General features: G+C 39.5%; 1 protein-coding gene across 12 annotated transcripts in view; it reads left to right on the forward strand.

Moving 5' to 3' along the window:
- Positions 1-18,837, forward strand: part of HDAC9 (histone deacetylase 9) — a 546,236-nt gene that overhangs the window by 332,083 nt on the left and 195,316 nt on the right. For 11 of the 12 annotated variants that reach the window (XM_073003276.2, XM_078377172.1, XM_078377173.1 and 8 more), the window contains one exon: positions 1,225-1,491. In XM_073003276.2, the coding sequence (XP_072859377.2) occupies positions 1,225-1,491 (267 nt within the window). Of the gene's footprint in view, positions 1-1,224; positions 1,651-18,837 lie in introns of those variants that run through there. The other variant, XM_073003277.2, reaches the window with a different exon arrangement.

Raw genomic sequence — 18,837 nt, forward strand, 5'->3', positions numbered from 1 at the left:
GTAGAAGTTGCTGTTTTCTTAAGTCAAAATTGCAGCATCAGGTCCCTGCTGTTTTCCTGCAGAAGAGTAACTGTGTGAGTATCACCTTAATAAGAAGGTAGTCAGCTGGAGAATGACTATACCACCCTGAACAAAATGGAACCCATCTGATTTTAGCTACTATGCAGGGTCGGTCCTGGTTAATATTTGAATCAGAGATTTCATTGTAATGCCATGCAGGACTAGGAGAGAATCTTGTTTGATACCCTAGAAAGCTAATGCCAGTCAATAATTAGACTAATGATCTGACTCAGTGTAAGGCAGTCTCCTATGTTCTATGTGATTTTTCTGTTTCATGTTGAATCTACAGTATACCGTTTTCCTAATTTGTGCATAGTATTGCCTGTATCAGTGCTGCAGTCCACTATAAATTGGTTAGTCATAGAAGTTCTCTGAATTCTATCTTTCTGGTCTCTGAGTAGCAGTTTTCATTGTGTGTGTTACATACCATCAGGTTGCTTCCAGTTCATGGTAACACTGAGAAGAGATGTGAGATATTTAAAGAGTGGTTTAGTATTACCAACCTTCCTCTCCCCAAGTTTCCACAGTTGAGTAGGAATTTGAACCCAGTTCCTAGTCTGAATGCTCTGTCCACTACACTGCTCTATTATTATGTAAACATGTACAGTGGTGCCTCGTTTTACTATCGTTTCATAAAACGACGAAATCGCGTAATGATGAACTTTTTGCAGTCGCTTTTGGGATCGCAAAACGATGTTTCCTATGGGTTTTTTTTCGCTTTGCGATGATCTGTTCCCTGCTTCAGGAACCGATTCTTCACAAAATGATGATTTTCCAACAGCTGATCGGCGGTTTCAAAATGGCCTCCGGGTAAATAAAATGGTTCCCCGCTGTGTTTAGGGACAGATTCCTCGCAAGACAGGCAGCGAAAATGGCCGCCGTATGGAGAATCTTCGCTGGACGGTGAGTTTTAAGCCCATCGGAATGCATTAAACAAATTTTAATGCATTTCTATGGGCTTTTAATTTCGCTTTATGATGTTTTCGTTCTACAGCGATTTCGCTGGAATGAATTAACATTGTAATGCGAGGCACCACTGTACTAAAAGAGCAACCAGTTACAAATCCTATCATCAATTACTAATCTAATGTTTGTTAATGTGGGTAGTTCATCTTTTTATTTCTGCCTTTACTTCACCCACCCCATTTGCTGTCTCTGTTTCAGATGCTTTCTAAATCTATTGAACAGTTAAAACAACCTGGCAGCTTAAAAGAAACTGAGGAAGAACTTCATGGAGAATACCCTATTCTGGAAGAAAAAGCTCCCTCTGTTGGTAGCAGCAATAAGGATGACAGCAATAGTATTTCTTTGGAGGACAGACTGGGGCAGCCTTTGGGGGCTGTGAAGGTGAAAGAGGAACCCCAGGATAGTAATGATGATGCTCACACTCAGCAAATGGAATCTGGGGAGAAAGCTGCTTTTATTCAACAGGTAATAGGTAAAGATTTAGCTCCAGGCTTTGTAATTAAAATGATTATCTGAGAACTGTCATAATAAGCCTTTTGGAATCTTTGATCAACAAAATGTGTTTTTTTCCCCATCCGCAGAGTTCAGTTGAATTGCGTGTTTTTAGCATTCAGCGAATCTAACAACGACAGATGTGTTCATACCTTAAGCGTAGTGCGAAAGTGCTTGTTAAATCGAGGAACACTTGTTGCTCTGTAAGCCTTTGGGTTATTCATAGAACTTGCATTAGCTCTCATGGATTCTTCCACCTTAGTTCTAGCAAAATGGAACTCATTTGTTGTATGATGGACTTACTGTGGAGATCAGCTTTTGTGGATGAGAACTGAGAATTACACTTTCTTTCTCTCTTTCTAAACTTCATAGATGTCTCTCTATGTAAACTTTTCATCAATTTGTATATATTGTACCATACTGTAGTCCTAAACACTGTTGTTGTTTTTTTAAAAAGCCCCCCCCCCAGCCCAAATATCAGTGGACTCTGAACTTTGCGTATAGAATACGGCATGAAAGAAACAAGGTGGAAGGCAGGTGAAGGCAGACATGGAATGCACTTTTAAACATGATTCCTCCTCCTTTAAAAATTAATTTTCATTTCATTAATTTCATTTTGTTTCATTAGTTTTGCACACCATCTTCATTCATCCAAATCTACATCGATTTCATTGGACAATATTTGTCATGTTCAACATTATACACCAGCCACACACATAATATGCATTTAATTTGTATCAGGATGGTGGTTTGTAAGGAAGCAGATAATTAACTAGGCTTGGTCTTTTGTAATCAGTTTATTTGTTCACTTGAAAAACTAAACAACACAATAGCACTCATCCTAGCACACAAGGTTTACATGCTCATGTCAGTGCTTCTGGCAGGAGACCCATTTGTAAATGTTTCCAGCACCCATCTTGGGGCCAAATTTTTTTCTTGTATGCTCCTTTCCTAGTTCGGGCAACAAACCATTCATTCCAAAATGCCCCACTAAAGCCATTAAGACAGTTCTGGAATAATTATAGCCTTGTGTACTTGGCTTACTCCAGAATCTTTGGGAAATGTGAATCATATGATGGACAGAATGGCAACTTCAGCTACACTTTGTGCCTAGTACAGGGGAAAGGGGGGTAAGGCCTGGTTTCCTTTGGGACAGTCATCCAAGGTTATGTGAAAACCAGAGTCCATATTGGCAGATAGTTTTCAATTGTTTTAAATACTTACAAAGAAAAGCATGCAGTTTTACGTAGTTGTTGTGCCTCCAGAAGTATCACAGCCCCTTTTTAACGCTATCCAATCAGAACATCTCAGTATGCAGCAAAAGCTGCTGTTTACTTAAGTCATTGCTGTGTCAGGTCCCTGCTGTTTTTCTCCAGAAAAGTAATTGTGTGAAGGTAGACAGGAAATGCCTTATGGAAACAGGAAGTCTGAGTGATTCATGCACTTGGAATTTAAGTAGGGAGCAAAAGGAAGCAGAGGATAGTGTTTTATGCTGTGTTTTCTAAAGGGCACTCTATGAACTGATTTATTGTTAAAGAAAATAACAAAGCAAGTAGGGAAATCATTAAGGAAGCTTTCCAGTTAAACATTTCCTTTATATTCCCTTTTGATATGTTTACTTTGTTGTAGAGGTTTACTTTTGTTAAACTAAATTCTTGCTGTATTAAGAACTGTAATATGGATAATCCCAAACTGATATGGAATTCTTGTCAGTTTTTTTCTTTTGCAATCTTTATATTTCCATGATATTTTAAGATGCAGTATCCCTTTTTAAAAAACAGAGCTCTTTTGCCAAATTTTCTGAGATACACTTGTGGTGTTTACATTTTTATCTTACTTTCTAGAATACCTTATAAGATATTACAATATCTAAAGACACATAATCCTTCACTACTTTGGGGGTTGTTTTCTTTTTTTAAAATTACAGGTGGGTCTTCTGGTTTCCTGCACCTGAATCTGACCTTTATCTTATACTTATCACCTGTATTCTTTGAGTGTAACAAGGTTCCTGTACACCTACACTGTCTGCTTTAACAGATATATATGGCTACTTCTCTTTGTATATATACGATGACAATGGTGGCTCAATATGCCTTCCCATTGTGTATATATGCAATTAAATAGTCATGTGAATGTTTACATGTGATGGTGTACACATCCTTGCCCTGCACAGAAGAAGTACCATGGTAGGACTGTAGTTGTGTGAGCACCAGTTTTAGGATACTCTTCTCCAAAACTGATTTGTTTCAGCTGTTGCCTGACTTCAAGACAGCTGGAGCCAATGTGGCCAATGTTCAAGAAGCCTGGGAATTGCAATCCAAATGATCTGGAGGACATCAGATTCAAGAAGTATAGCTTAGGATATTAACAATAGCAGAATGATGTTGACTTTACCAGTTTCTTCCACTGAGGCCTTTGGTAGCCCATGATGTGAGCAAGGTGAGGGGCAGTCTCTCAGACTGTGGGGATACATTGGCTGAAATCCTGTTGTTTAGTGTAGTAAGTTGCTCTAAAGTTGGCCCACTGAATCAGAAGGAATTTGATTAGTGTCCTCCACAAGTTCCGTTGATTCAAATGGTTGTACTCTATTTGCGACTTACTTTAGCAGAGTGCACATTTGAAAAGTGTGTAGGGGAAGTGCACATTTCAAATGTGCACAAATCACTGCTTAAACACACTTTGGCACAAATTATGTTGCGTAGCTCTGCAAGTGCAATGGGGTAGTATGGCAATGAGACAAAGTTAACGCAACCCAAAATCAACGGAGGAAATTATTGGCAATCTGCTGCCGCCAGTGATGTCACCCTCATTGCATCAGCAGACTTTAGCACATTAAGCCACAATCAGAGTAGGTCTGTTTGAATAAGTAAAACTTGCAAAGGACTTGACTTGCCAAATCCCAACTGGGCAAATCCCCACTGGTAAATTGCACAGTGGCCAATGAACTAACACTGAGCAACAGGATTTCAGTCATTTTCAATTTTTTTCTGAAGTATAAGCTACCTGGTTAATGCTGCCCTCTGTTAGTGTTCAGCAGGTCCTATTCAGTTAGTGCTCCTCTCTGCTGTTTCTCAAGGGTCAACGTCATGCATGGGCAACTTATATCCCATAAGTCACAAGCAGCCCTACCAGGTCCATTTTTATATTCCTGGGGTCTACCCAAGCACCCCACTGGTTCCTCGCATAAACCTGTTGTAGAACCTTTACAGTACATAATCACTGTGTTAAATTTTTTTTCCTTTAAAAAATTGAAATTAAAATTAACCTTTAAACTGCCTGCAAATCTAAAAAATGTATCTCAGCCTTGCTGAAATCATCCACCCTTTTTGACACCACTGCCATGCGACAGCCTATGCGGCTGTATGTTCCGTTGGTGAGCAAAGACCATAGAAAACTGTCATTCAACCAAACTCTTAGATAAATACAACACTTACTTTTCTCTTCGTCTCCCTCTTTTGTTTGCTGGCATTTCAAGTGGTCACACCAATGCTAGTTTTTAGGAACAGAATGCTGTTTTCATGGGAGGCCATCTAAAATATTTCCATCAGTAATGGTGATGGCAAGATTTAGCACAATTGTAAAGGCTGCTCTTCTTCCTTCTGGAGGAAAAGTAGGAGAACTAATGTTTAAATGATACAGTGGGAAAAATAGTTTCCATATTTTACCCAATTTCCCCCCATACAATCTGGTTTTAGCCACTCAAAAAAATGGATAGCACATCTTTTAAAATATTTTTTTTAATTTGGGTAGGAATCCAGATCCAAGAAGATTTTTATACCATACTGTTTCAAAAACAATGTTAAGTACAAATATATTTTTATAATGTGGTTGAGGAAAGTTTCCCCACTATAGCCATGCTCCTCAAATTTTTAAGAGAGAAGTTACCTGGAACTAGTGAAAATGGAAAACAAGGTTTAAGCAACCATATTTCTAAATGTTAATTGTCATATTTTAAATATACTGTATTTATTATAATTTACACTTTTGGTGATCTCTTGTTTTGTGTTGTAAATATATTCTGTTTGTATGTTCCCTATTTTGCCTTCTGATACTATATATTACTTTCTCAAATAAAGCTTTTTTTTCTCGAAAGATTCCCTTTCACATATTTGGCTTTGTGTAAAGTCAATAATCCTAAATCGGTGCTTGCTCTTTCATATGGGCAAATATGTTTGCTTATTATTGTTAAAACAACAGATATAGGGCCATGCTTTTTATTACCTCATTTAAGAGTAAAAGTCTATTTTTGGTCTGTTACTTGATCCCAATTCAGTCATTACATATTTGTACAAGAATGGAAAGATTATCTGTGCATCTTCATTTTCTCCTCATCACATTTGTCTTGAACATGTGGCTTCACCATTGTATTCATATTGCAAAGTGCAACATATGTAAACATCCACTTTCAGAATTCGGGTTGTTCAGAATTTTAATACTTCAAAGAAACTCAACTATAAAGATTTTTTAAAAATCTGAACATCTAAGTTATTTGTTTGTACCTTGTACAATATAAGGAGTTTTTAGGTAATGCTGTTGGTTGTATCCATGAAGTACTTACGAAATGACAACGTTAAAGTTTTTCAAGTAAACATAAGTTTACTTGAATGTCTAAGCTACTTCCTATAAACCCAAACCTTGTTGCTTAGCATACTAAATTGCACTAGAGTAGGCCCATTGAGTTACAGGGGATTTGGTGAATCAACTCTCTCATAGATTCCTCAGATTCAAATGGACCAACTCTAACTGTGACTTATTTTAGCATAAACAATGGCAGTTCATAGAATAATAGAGTTGGAAGGGATATGGCAGGCCATCAAGCCCAACCCCCTGCTTAACACAGGAACCTCAGTTAAAGTATATCTGACACAAGGCTAACTTTCTCTAGAATACCTCCAGTATTGGATTGTACTTGAGGTAAGTGGTTCCATTTGTCATACTGCTCTAATAATTAGGATTCTCCCCCCCCGCCCGATTTTCAACCAAAACCTGGCTTCCTGTAATTTGAACTTATTATTACAGGTTGTGCACTCTAGAATGATTGAGAACTGATCCGGATCCTCCTCTGTATGACAAATGTTCAGTTATTTGAAGAGTGCTATCATAGAGCCAAATAATGCTCTAATTACTGTGCATTGCACTCATTTCATACGCTAGCAAGGTTATACTCAAAATCCTACAAGGTAGGTTTCAGCAGTAGGTGGACCGAGAACTCCCAGAAGTACAAGCTGGATTTTGAAGGGCAGAGGAACTAGAGTACAAATTGCTAACATGCGCTGGATTATGGAGAAAGCCAGAGAGTTCCAGAAAAACATCTACTTTCTTGGGCCCCATGATCACTGCAGATGGTGCCAGCAGCCACAAAATTAAAAGACACTTGCTTCTTGGGAGGAAAGCGATAATAAACCTGGACAGCAACTTAAAAAGCAGAGACATCACCTGGCCGGCAAAGGTCAGCATAGTCAAAGCTATGGTTTTTCCAGTAGCAATGTATGGAGAGCTGGATCATAGAAGGCTGACCACAGAAGAATTGATGCTTTTGAATTGTGGTGCTGGAAGAGACTCTTGAGAGTCCCCTGGACAGCAAGGAGAACAAACCTATCTGTTTTGAAGGAAATCAGCCCTGAGTGCTCACAGGAAGGACAGATCCTGAAGCTGAGGCTCCAATACTTTGGCCATCTCATGAGAAGAGAAGACTCCCTGGAAAAGACCCTGATGTTGGGAAAGTGTGAAGGCAAGAGGAGAAGGGGACGACAGAGGACGAGATGGTTGGACAGTGTCATCGAAGCTACCAACATGAATTTGACCAAACTCCGGGAGGCAGTGGAAGACAGGAGGGCCTGGTGTGCTCTGGTCCATGGAGTCACAAAGAGTCGGACACAATTTAATGGCTAAACAACAACAAAATCATATCTCCCTTTAGTCTTCTTTTCTCAAGGTTAAACATGCCCGTTCTTTCATTCAGAAGGCTTAGTTTCCAGTCCCTTTATCATCCTTGTTGACATACTCAGAACGTGTTCCAGTTGTCTTTATCCTTCTTAAAAAGCTGTGTCCAGAACGGGACACAGTACTCAAAATGAGGTTTAACTAGTGCCAAAAACAAGAGTATAAGTACTTCTTGTGGTTTTGAAACTATATTTCTCTTAACTCAGCCTAAAATAGCATTTACCTTTTTTGCAGCCATATCACATTGTTGGCTCATATCCAGTTTGTGAGTTACAACAATTCCAAAATCTTTCTCACATCTGTAGTATTCCTAAGGCTTAAAGTAGGCTCATGTGAATCAGTGGAACTACAGAGGAGTTGACTCACCAAATTGCCATAGATTCAATGGGCCTAGTCTATTGCAATTTACTACACTAAGCAACAAGATTTTAGCTGGAGTATTGTTCCTAGAGTGCCTCCATAACAGCCATTAATTGCCCTCTGGATTCTTTGTCTTGGTGGATGGGTGCAAATGTGTCCCCAAAGATGTAAGTTTGAAAAGTTTGTAGGGAAACGTGCACATTGCAAATATATAAAATAACTGCTTAGAACACTTTGGCCCAAATTCTCTTGTGTAGCTCTGCTAGTGCAATAGGAGTAGTGTCACTGGTGGTAGGAATGAGATGAAGTTGCATGCAGCCCGATATCAAATAAGGAAATAGATGGCAGCCTGCTCCTACCACTAATGCCATTCCATTGTATCAACACAGCTGCAGAACAGGATATTGGCCTTTAGTCAGTGGAAGAAATGGGTTCAAACAATGTGTGCAATTAAAAACCATGCACACATTTGGGGCAGAGACCCCAAAATAAGGGTCAATGGTTGTCTCATTAAAATGAAACACGATGAAACTGAAAGTGAAACAGATATGGTCATATTCAACTGTTAATACTTGGAGGAAAATCACTGGCAAGTACTCTAGCTCCAACTCCCTGTGCCATCCTCACTTCCATTACCCTGAACTTTATCCATATTAATTGAAAACATGATTTTCCAGGGTTTCCATTCACATGGAAAGCCCCCTTGGGTAGTGGAGACTGTCTTGTGCACCCATAACATGTTCAAATCAGTGAAATCATAGGAAGGGGGATTTGGATTTATATCATCTGTGGGCAAATGAGCTGCTGTTGCACTGACCACCACCCTCTTCTGTTGATCAATAGATAGTTTAGCATGCATGCAATGAGACACAACCACTAGTGGTAGACTGGTGGAAAAGGAATCAGAATTATGACACCATTTGTTTAAATGCTATGAGCATCCGGACCTGCACTGTCAAAGGCAACCAGCCACACAGACCTCCTTATGATGATCATACATTGAGAGCTTTAAAATATATTTTGTGTAATTAGAGTACTTCATGACATTGTTATAATCTATATATTGTGGAAATGCATTGTTGGCCCTGAACACTATCTCACTTCTGGATTTAAGACAGATTTTTAAAAAAGCTAAATATGGATTTTTGGCAGACAGACAAGAATTTGCCTCTGGATTTCCAATGTATATCCTATTGACTCCATCTGTTATACAAAAGACAATACCAACTTCTATAAGAAACTAGAACGTTCTTGATACAACCACAATTACTGCCATGGTTCTTGATCCTTCAAGAAATTGCCTATCACTGATACACTATAGGCGGAATGTTGCTAATTGTTAATACTCTATATTCATGAATATTAGTCATTGTTCCCATAAAAATCCTTATTGCATCTAATTAAATGGAAAGCCTCATCTTTCCAATGCAACTAAATTGTTTTCACATCTTCCATTTTCACCATTGGCTGAAATGAATTGCACGGAATTAAATGGCAACATCACAACTTTCACGGACATAGATTTCACTCAACACCATTATCTCAATCATTGTTTGAAATCCTAGCTGCATTGAATAAAATGGTCAAGTTCTGCTGACTCGTTTCTGTGTAACTAGATTTCACACACCATGTCCAGAATTCATATCATAAATATAGAGTGCTATTTTCCCTGTTTTATCTTCACCAGCATTCTATATACTGTATATATACTGGCTACAATTCTGGGAATAGATGATTGGAAATGGTAATATTAAATTAAATTTTAAATTAGCATGGTTTGAAGTTATCTGCAGCTATGATTTTATGCAAAGTTTAAGAAGGCCTATCAGCAAAGATGAGTAAGGAGTAGCAGAGACCTCTCCCATACTCCCATAACACTTCTTCTACAGCTCCCTCTGACAACACAGAATCATAGCATTGGAAGGGCCCTAGAAGGCCATTGAGCCCAACCCCCTGCTCAATGCAAATCAAAGCAGATCTGACAGATGGTTGTCTGATTTTCTCTTGAACGCCTCCAGCATCGGAGTGCTCAACACCTCTCAAGGTAACTGTCTCCATTGTCTTACTGCTCTAGCGATGAGGACGTTCTTCCTGATATTCAACTGACATTTTACTTCCTATAACTTAAGCCCATTATTGCTTGTCCTGCACTCTGGGGTGATTAAGAACAGATCCTACTCCTCTGAATGAAAATCTTTCACGTATTGGGAGGGTGCTATCATATCTCCCCTTAGTCTTCTTTTTTCAAGGCTAAACATGCCTAGTTGTTACCTCATAGGGCTTGGTTTCCAGTCCTTGATCATCCTTGCTGCCCTCCTCTGAACTTGTTACAGTTTGTTGGCATCCTTGTTAAAGTATGGTATCCAGAACTAGACAGAGTTCTCAAGTGGAGGCCTGAGCAGTGCTGGATAGAAAAGAACTAGTACTTTGAAGACTATACTTCCGTTAATGCAGCCTAAAATAGCATTTACCTTTTTTGCAGCTGTATTGCATTTTTGGACCATATTCAGTTTGGGGTCTACAACAATTTCAAGATCCTTCTCACATGTATTATTGCTGAGCCAAGTATCCCACATCTTGAAACTGTGCATTTGATTTCTTTTTCTACATGTAGAACTTTTCCCTGTTAAATTTGTTTCCAGCCCAGTGTTTGTACCTATCAAGATCATTTAGAATTTTGTTTCTGTCTTCCAGGGTATTAGCAATTCCAACCAATTCTGTGTCATCTGCAAATCTGATAAACATTCTCTACATCCCCTCATACAAGTCATTAATTTTTTTAAAAAAATCAAAATATGGGATTTCTATATAGCATGGATTGATTCTTTAGTCCCTGTTGCCATTTATTCAGTCTCCCAAGTTAGTTTTTCTAGAGTTGGTCTTGGTTGCCAGTATATTTTTTGTCAGTTGGCTTAATTGCTCTCCAGTTTTGATGCCATTTTGAGTAGGACGGTTTTCAGCACAGCCAGGATCTAAGAAGGTTAGATACATGCAAGGTGTGTGTCTGTGTGTGTGTGTGTGTGTGTGTGTGTGTGAGTGAGTGTGTGTGTATGTAATAGTAGAGAACACAATGTGTACTTGGAAATGTTACTCTTTTTTTGGACTGTAACTCCACAGGCCATGCAGCATAGAGGATTATTTTCCAAGCTGTGGGCAAAATTTTATTTGGCCTTTCTTGTTATCTTTATGCTGCATTTCAGAGACCACTAGAAAAAGATCTATGCTAATCTTAAGAATTGGCTTGTTCATTCAGCTAGGAACTGTTGCACTGAAAATAGGAGTAGGCAGGAGAACAAGAAGATTCGGCTGGGTATATTCTTTTCCCATAAAGATGCTTATCCATTCTTTGGATCCCAGTCTGCATTATTGACATATGTGACAAGGCTATATAACACCAACAAAAATATCAAACTCAGTCAGATTGAAATGTATTGGTTGCTTGGAAAGAACAGAGCCTATTCTTCGTTCACTGTTTTGAATTACATTGATTTAATTATTTGTGGAACCATATCCCAGTGTCTGTGAATATAAAATAGCTTTCACACTCTTTCAGTATTCTGTCATTTTAGTCTCCTCCTTACCTTTCAAGGCACATCTTATGTTTCAAATGGCCAGGAATTATTAAGTCCTGATATATTTATCCGAGAAGGCAAGAGTTCTGTTGTAGTTTTACTCCTAGTCAGTTAACGTATGCTAGATCCCATACAAAAGAAAAGGGAAATAGAGATGATATTAAACAAAATATGTATCAGTTTTGTATATGGCAACGCTCATAACTCCAGTCTAGCTAGAAACTCATGTGGTCATGTAATAAGGCATGCCCATACATATCCCTAGTGTATGAGCAAATTAGTATCACCCCTAATACGGATTCAGCAGCAGGGACAGAAATTCATCGTGTCTGGCCCCTTTGGCCTTCAGATGTTTGCATCTGCAGAACCCATCACCCTCTCTACCCCTTTATATGGCCAACAACGAAAGACTATGAGTGTTATAGTCCAGATTATCTGGAGGGTAAAGGATTACCCACTCTTTTTTTAATAGTAATTTTATTTCATAGATACAAACATACAGAACTGAAAACTAGGATTACCCACTCTTGATGCACATCCATATCATCAGATTGTCAGAGTTCTTCTCAGCACAGAAAAATAAGGGAGTAAATTCACTCCTTAGTGCTTTACCCTTGTCAAACAAGCATGTTCATGTGACTTACTATTGGATTTCAGCCACTGAGAAAGGTCAAATATCCTTAAACAGGTATCAAATATTTAAATAGGTATTTTTTCCAAAAATCTCCAACTCCAGGAATCCCTCAGACAGCATAATAATTGTGTGTCATCACGTCAATTCTGAAGCATGACAACATTTTACTGTATAGAGTTTTCTAGGTAGAAAGTATTCAGAACTGGTTTACCATTCCCTTCTTCTGGGACTGCGCATCTTGCCCATTGCCACACAGGCTGGCTCTACTCACTAGGGAACTGAAGGCTCAACTTCTGGATCTCCAGCCAGATACCTAACTCACTGAGCTGTCTAGCCAGCTCCGGCCAGCATTATCAGTGGAAATTCTGGACACTAGTATCCAGAAAGGTAACAATGCCAAGCTCTTGCCTTGATTTCCCAAGGCTGGCATAACGGAACTATGGTCCTTAAGTTGGAGACAGACTTACTCATGTTTAGAGTATATCCACTGAAAGAATGGGACTTAAGTTAGTAATGCCTAACTTGCCCCACTGATTGCAATAGGCTTAATTTCAGTATGGCAAAATCTAAGTCCATCTATTTAGGCCAAACTTGTAGCTTTTCAAATGTTGGAAACTCTCAAGATCTGTCACCATTGGTTATGCTGGTTTTGGAAGCTGGAAGTGCACTCTAGCAATATATGGGAGGTTATAACTTGTTCTCCCTTGCTTTAAACCAAACACTACTTTTCAAACAGTCCACAGCAAGTTTGATGTATTTTTGCCCTAGCTTGTGACTAACGTTGGTCCCATTGGTTTTGGCGAGTCTGCTCAAATTATGACTGCATCTGGGTATCAGCCAATGCATTTATTTATTGTTCCTAAACAACTGGGATAGTGGTGTACACGTGTGCATTTGTCCAACCAAATGATGTGAAAATATTCAACAAATCTTTTGCCAAGGAGCTTTTGGGGAAACAAATCTTTTAGCTAGCCAAGCAAGATTTTATTTCAAAAATATATTCCTCTTCATGTTAAACACATTTTCTAATGATAGTTGAGGTTTATCATGTATGGGAATTTTTCTTGCCATTAGACTTCTCTTTAAAACATTGGTCAGCTCTACCACAGCAATGGGCTTTGATTAGGAAACTCCTTCCAAATAGGTTAGTAATCTTGGCAGATAGGTCCTTAAAACTTCACTAGTGATCTAATTTGGCATCCTCATAGACTGAGCAGCTCAGCTATATTATTCAGCACCACACATTTGAACATCTTTTATTTGGGTTTTTTGGTCATTCATTGCCAAGCAAAGCCAGCAGTGACAAATGATTTCTGTCTGTTATTGGCAATTCCACTGGAAATGTCAAAAATTGCTGATAAATGTCATGCATGACTGAAAGCCAATATACTCTAGATTTCAAGTAGCAGGCAAGTGGTATGGGATTCTTACTGATTAAGAATGCAAAGAGGAGGTGATACAAGAGGATGACTCCTTAGATTCAGTCCCTGCCAAGTAGAATTCTAGCCAGTTAGGAAGAAGGTGAAGTTTTCTCCTAACATGCTAACTTTTCACAGGTGAGTGGAAGCCTTGAACCATTTGATCCACATCCTCATTTGAAGGAAGACAATCCCTGGCAATGTTGCATTACCTATTTTAGGTCATCAGAAAAAGTACCTGTTTAATATGTGTTCCTCCAGTATACCATTTCAGTACCATAGACATTAAGGGAAGCCACCTCAGAAAGAAAACACAGTATTGCATAAGGAAATAAGAGCCAATTAAAGACTTGGCTCTTTAGGCAGACCTTCCCTCCTGTCAATACTTAACTTTTACTTCTTACCTTAGCTTTTTTTCTCACATTGCCCATCTTGAACAATATTAATACAATTGACTCAAATTGTTTTAACTGTTTTATGATATGTTTTATTGTAAGCCGCCCTGAGCAGACATTGTCTAGAAGGGCGGGATATAAATCGAATGAATGAATGAATGAATGAATGAATGAATGAATGAATGAATGAATGAATGAATGAATGAATGAATGAATGAATGAATGAATGAATGGGGTGAACAGGCAAATAGGCTGACAAATGTGAGTTGTGGTGTGAAATCACCTACAAAAACTGGGGTAGGTAAGGGAAACTACTACTGAGGCAAAATTGCTAGTTATGTGGTGAAAGACTAAAATGGGCCATGAGCTCATTAAAGAAAGGATTTGAGAGCGATGCCATTTTGGACATGTCAGGGCTTCACTAGACAGCTCATTTGGAGTGGGCTGGTGAGGGCTAAATAGGCTTGCTGAAGCTCTGGTCCAATATGCCATGTGACGCATTCTTGCATCCACATTGCACGTGGACATCAAACAACCATAATTGGCCCACTTTTCTTAAGAAAAGGAAAGAGGGAAAAAAATCCCTTTCTTGTCCTCTCTTGTCTTGTGCTTCAAGGAGGAAGCATTAAGCTTTTTCTTTTGAAATTTCCTCTGGGTGGTTTACAATGTAATTATGCAAGGTACATGTTGCTCCCCCAGCAAGCTGGGTACTCAGTTTACCAACCTCAGAAGGATGGAAAGCTAAGTCATCCTCAAGCCAGCTACCTGAGCCCCAGATTGAACTCAGGTCATGAGCAGAGTCTTCACTGCAGTACTGCAGTTTAACCACTATGCCGCAAGGCTCCTTCAATAGACAAATGATGTCTTTCTATGCCCAACAAACCTTCCTGAAATGTAGATTTGTTAACTGGGATGAAGCCCAATCCTATGCATTTATTCTGAAACAGCTCAGGTGGGATTTAGAGTGTGTTCAGATGGCTGTAAAGGTGCCAAATTAATCTCACCAGGAAGAGTACATTTAATGGGAGCACTCTCCCTTAAAGCAACCCTTCCATCTGTCGTGGACTTGCTCCAAAAAGTGGTAACCATACAGATGGACCAAAAAGGTCCAGCTTAGGCACAGATCAGGGTTGGGCTGGAATGCATTTCCCTGTATGTTGTGCGATTGCCTGGAAACACATTCAACAATGACCATTCCACAAGCAGTTCAAATTGTGATCTATTTCCCAATAGAATCACACTCTTACTTTCTACAAAATGTGTGAAGGATTGCAGCCTTGATCATTCTCATTTGATCAGCAGTCCTAACATTAAGCTTTCCAGCCTGGCACATTGTAATAGTGATTATCAAATTACTTTAAAGGTGTAATAAGGCATAGAATAATTGAGTTGGAAGGGGTCTAGAAGGCCATCAAGTCCAACCCCCTGCTCAATGCAGGAATCCAAATCAAGGCAGATGGTTGTCTGATTTTCTCTTGAATGCCTCCAGCAACCTATCATGGCATGATGAGGTCTATATGGCATTTTCGAGTTCAGAAGAAATATGCTTCTGAATACTGATTGTTACCGGGCAGCTCCAGGTGACAGCTAATGCTTTCTTTGGGGCACAGCTTGGAAAAGTTACTTCTTAAGACAATTCTGAGAATCCCGCAGATAGCACAGCTAGAGTCAAAAGTCAAAAAACTAATGTTTCCAGAGTTTGCTTATGGAGTTTCAGAAGAAGCTGGTTGGCCGCTCTGAAAAGGGGAACACTGATCCAAAGAGAGTTTTGATTTCACCAAGTAGGGCTTTCCTGTACAGCCTTAGCAAAGAAAGATGACCCTCTAATAATTAATACATAATGTGCCATTAATACATAATGTGCCATTGGCAGTATTCTCTTCAGGGCTGCTCCTGTAAGGAGGCGAAATGAAATTGGTGTCTCAGGCAGGAGAAGATAGACCACATGGGGGACATAGAGGCAGTATCACCTTGACCCCGGTGTTCCACTCTTTTGAGGGACTGAGCTACCAGTTCCAACTGGCCTGGTGTGCACCCACTAGGTGAGCTAGCTACCTACAGGTGAAGTAGGAGGCACTGGTCCTCACCAGTGGTGAAAACAGATTCAACTTGCAATCAGTTTCAACTTCTGTAGAGGAAATTGAAGTGGAAATTCTTGATTTTGAGCACTCAAATATCTTGGGCGAAGAGTACAAAGTATCCATTTACTGTTTTGTCTCAGACAGTAAAAGGTTTGGAGGTAGCGATAGATTTGTGATGCTCCGATTTGGCCAAGAGAATGCTCAAAAACATGACATTTGAGACTTTGTAAGCATTAGTGAATTTTCAGGCCATTAAATCTTGCCAATCTTTCAACCAGAAAAAGAGAGAGAGAGAGAGAGAGAGAATTCTATGCATATGACATTTGGGCACAATGGCATGGTATTTATGGAAGCATTTTAGTATTCTTACATTAATGTTTCTTTTTGTGAGCATCTTACATTTCTCAAATGATTACTTTTTTCCCCCAGCACTGATCTAAGTATAAAAGATTTACTGTTACAGTTTGTGTGTGGCCAAGCAATGGCATATGGAAAACATGTTTCCTGCTATTTAATTTAATTACTCCAATCACGTGTCAGCCTCGGGCATGTCATTCTGGACCTGTGAGGCTCTTTGTCTGTCAAAGAGATGGACAATATCTTGGCTTTGTTTAGTTGCTCTGCAGGCTGCAGATAAAAAACACTGAAATGCCGACTGTTTGTTTAACCAAACTTTGCATTTTTTGCCATTTGGCTTTGATTTCTTTTTGTTTCAGAAAAAAAAAAACAAGAAGTAAAGCAAAAGAAAGAATGGCATTCTGACTTTGTGGAGTTGAAAGAGAAACATTAGGGATAGGAAGATGAACTGTCACATTTCTGAGGTTTCCTATATGAAAAGGTTATTTTGGATAGAAATGAGCTTTGTTAGCAGAAATTAAAGACGTGAATCACAGTTTATTTTAGGCTTCACTGCTAGCGTGGCACAACGGAGGGGGAGAATGCCCCTGTTATAATTGTTTCATAATAATGAAACTTAGTTTTGAATTTGCTTTCGGTGGTCTGGCACTGCTGTTTCGTTCTGGCCCTGATTTTTAATTGGCAAAACACTGAAGAGAGAGAAAAAAGTCACAGGCAATGCTTTTAAGCTGCTTCCTTTTGGATAAAGTTGCTGCTTTTTTAAATGAATTCAGAACAACGCAGGAAGCGTCCTTGGCACTGAGTGGGTGGCACCTTAAAGACTAACTTATATATATTTTTTAATGTGAGCTTTTGTGGACAAGTCTGATGAAGTGGACTTGCCCACGAAAGCTCACATGAAAAAAATATAGAAGTTATTTTTTAAATGCCACCACATTTTTGTCTTTTTAAACTTCTTTTTATTTTTTTCTCACCTTCCAATAGATATTAGAGATATGTGAGCACCATCTGATCTGATCTGTATCTGCATATTTGCTATACAAATTGGGACTGATCCAGACTGATCCGAATTGGAGGCGGCCTGAACTGATTTATTCTTGGGTGACTGAAGATATTTGTGTGTCTTGGGGTCTAGAGAATCCCTGCCCCCTGAATACAGTTGTGCCCCACTTAACGATTACCCCACATTACGACGAATCCACTTCACAACGATGTTTTTGCTATCGCAATTGCGATCACAAAACGATATTTTAAATGGTTTTTTTTTTTTGATTTGCGAAGATTGGTTCCCTGCTTCGGGAACCGATTCTTTGCATTATGATGATCAAAACAGCTGGTCGTCGGGTTTTCAAAATGGCCGCCAGGTGCTCAAAATGGCTCCCCGCTGTGCTTAGGGATGGATTCCTCGCTATACAGGCACCGAAAATGGCCTCCGTATGGAGGATCTTCGCTGGACACTGAGTTTTTATCCCAAATGGAATGCATTAACCGGGTTTTAATGCTATTCAATGGTTTTTTTTATTTTTGCTTTACGACATTTTTGCTCTACAGCGATATTGCTGGAATAAATTAATGTCGTTAAGCGAGGCACTACTGTATGTGGAAGACAAAGGGCCAGGACCCACAATGAAGGGCAGAGGGCACTGCACAATGCCACCAACTTTGGTAGTGTGGTGGGCCTTCAGTTTACTGGCAAACTTTTCTCTTCTTTCGTTGCTCCTCCACCTGAGCAAGGAAAATGTGTCATGCAGATATGGAGAATATATTCCCCTTATATCACCAGTCTCCAGTCTTGCTTCCCCCAGTGTGCCTGATCCATGTGAATCAAACTGTTTCATGTCGGGCACCCACCCACGCTGGAACATACATAGGCTCCCATAGCAAAAAACAAACAAACAAACAAACAAACAAACAAAAAAAGGAACCATTCTGCGAATAAAAGTCCAAAACAGATATTCAAAAAATAAAGTAGAAAAGGGTGGGTGGTGGTGGAGGAACAAAGATCATCCTTTTAAAAATCTATTCAAGGCCCACACAAGAAATTCAGTCAGTAATTCCACATTCACAGACTCAGTCCTAAGTGTAATGAAGACTCAGTGTACTTACCTAAAAGAAAAAAGCAGGAAAACTCTAGAATATGGCCAGTCTGCTCTGCGATGGATCACCTTCCATTTGCCATGCCTTCAGTGCAAAACAGCTTGGTTGGGTGGATGGGGAATGAACAGAATTTGGTGAAGTTTCCAGGAGATGTTTGGGCTTTCACTGGGGCTTCAGTTGTCAATCTCTTCCTGTTTTAGCACTCCCTTCTTTTGCTAAGGGACGTGGTGGCGCTGCAGGCTAAACCGCAGAAGCCTGTGCTGCAGGGTCAGAAGACCAGCAGTCGTAAGATCGAATCCACGCGACGGAATGAGCGCCCATCGCTTGTCCCAGCTCCCGCCAACCTAGCGGTTCGAAAGCATGCAAATGCAAGTAGATAAATAGGTACCATCTCGGTGGGAAGGTAAACAGCGTTCCGTGTCTAAATCACACTGGCCATGTGACCACGGAAAGATTGTCTTC

Source organism: Pogona vitticeps, chromosome 6 (assembly GCF_051106095.1).
Source record: "Pogona vitticeps strain Pit_001003342236 chromosome 6, PviZW2.1, whole genome shotgun sequence".
Taxonomy (NCBI): domain Eukaryota; kingdom Metazoa; phylum Chordata; class Lepidosauria; order Squamata; family Agamidae; genus Pogona; species Pogona vitticeps.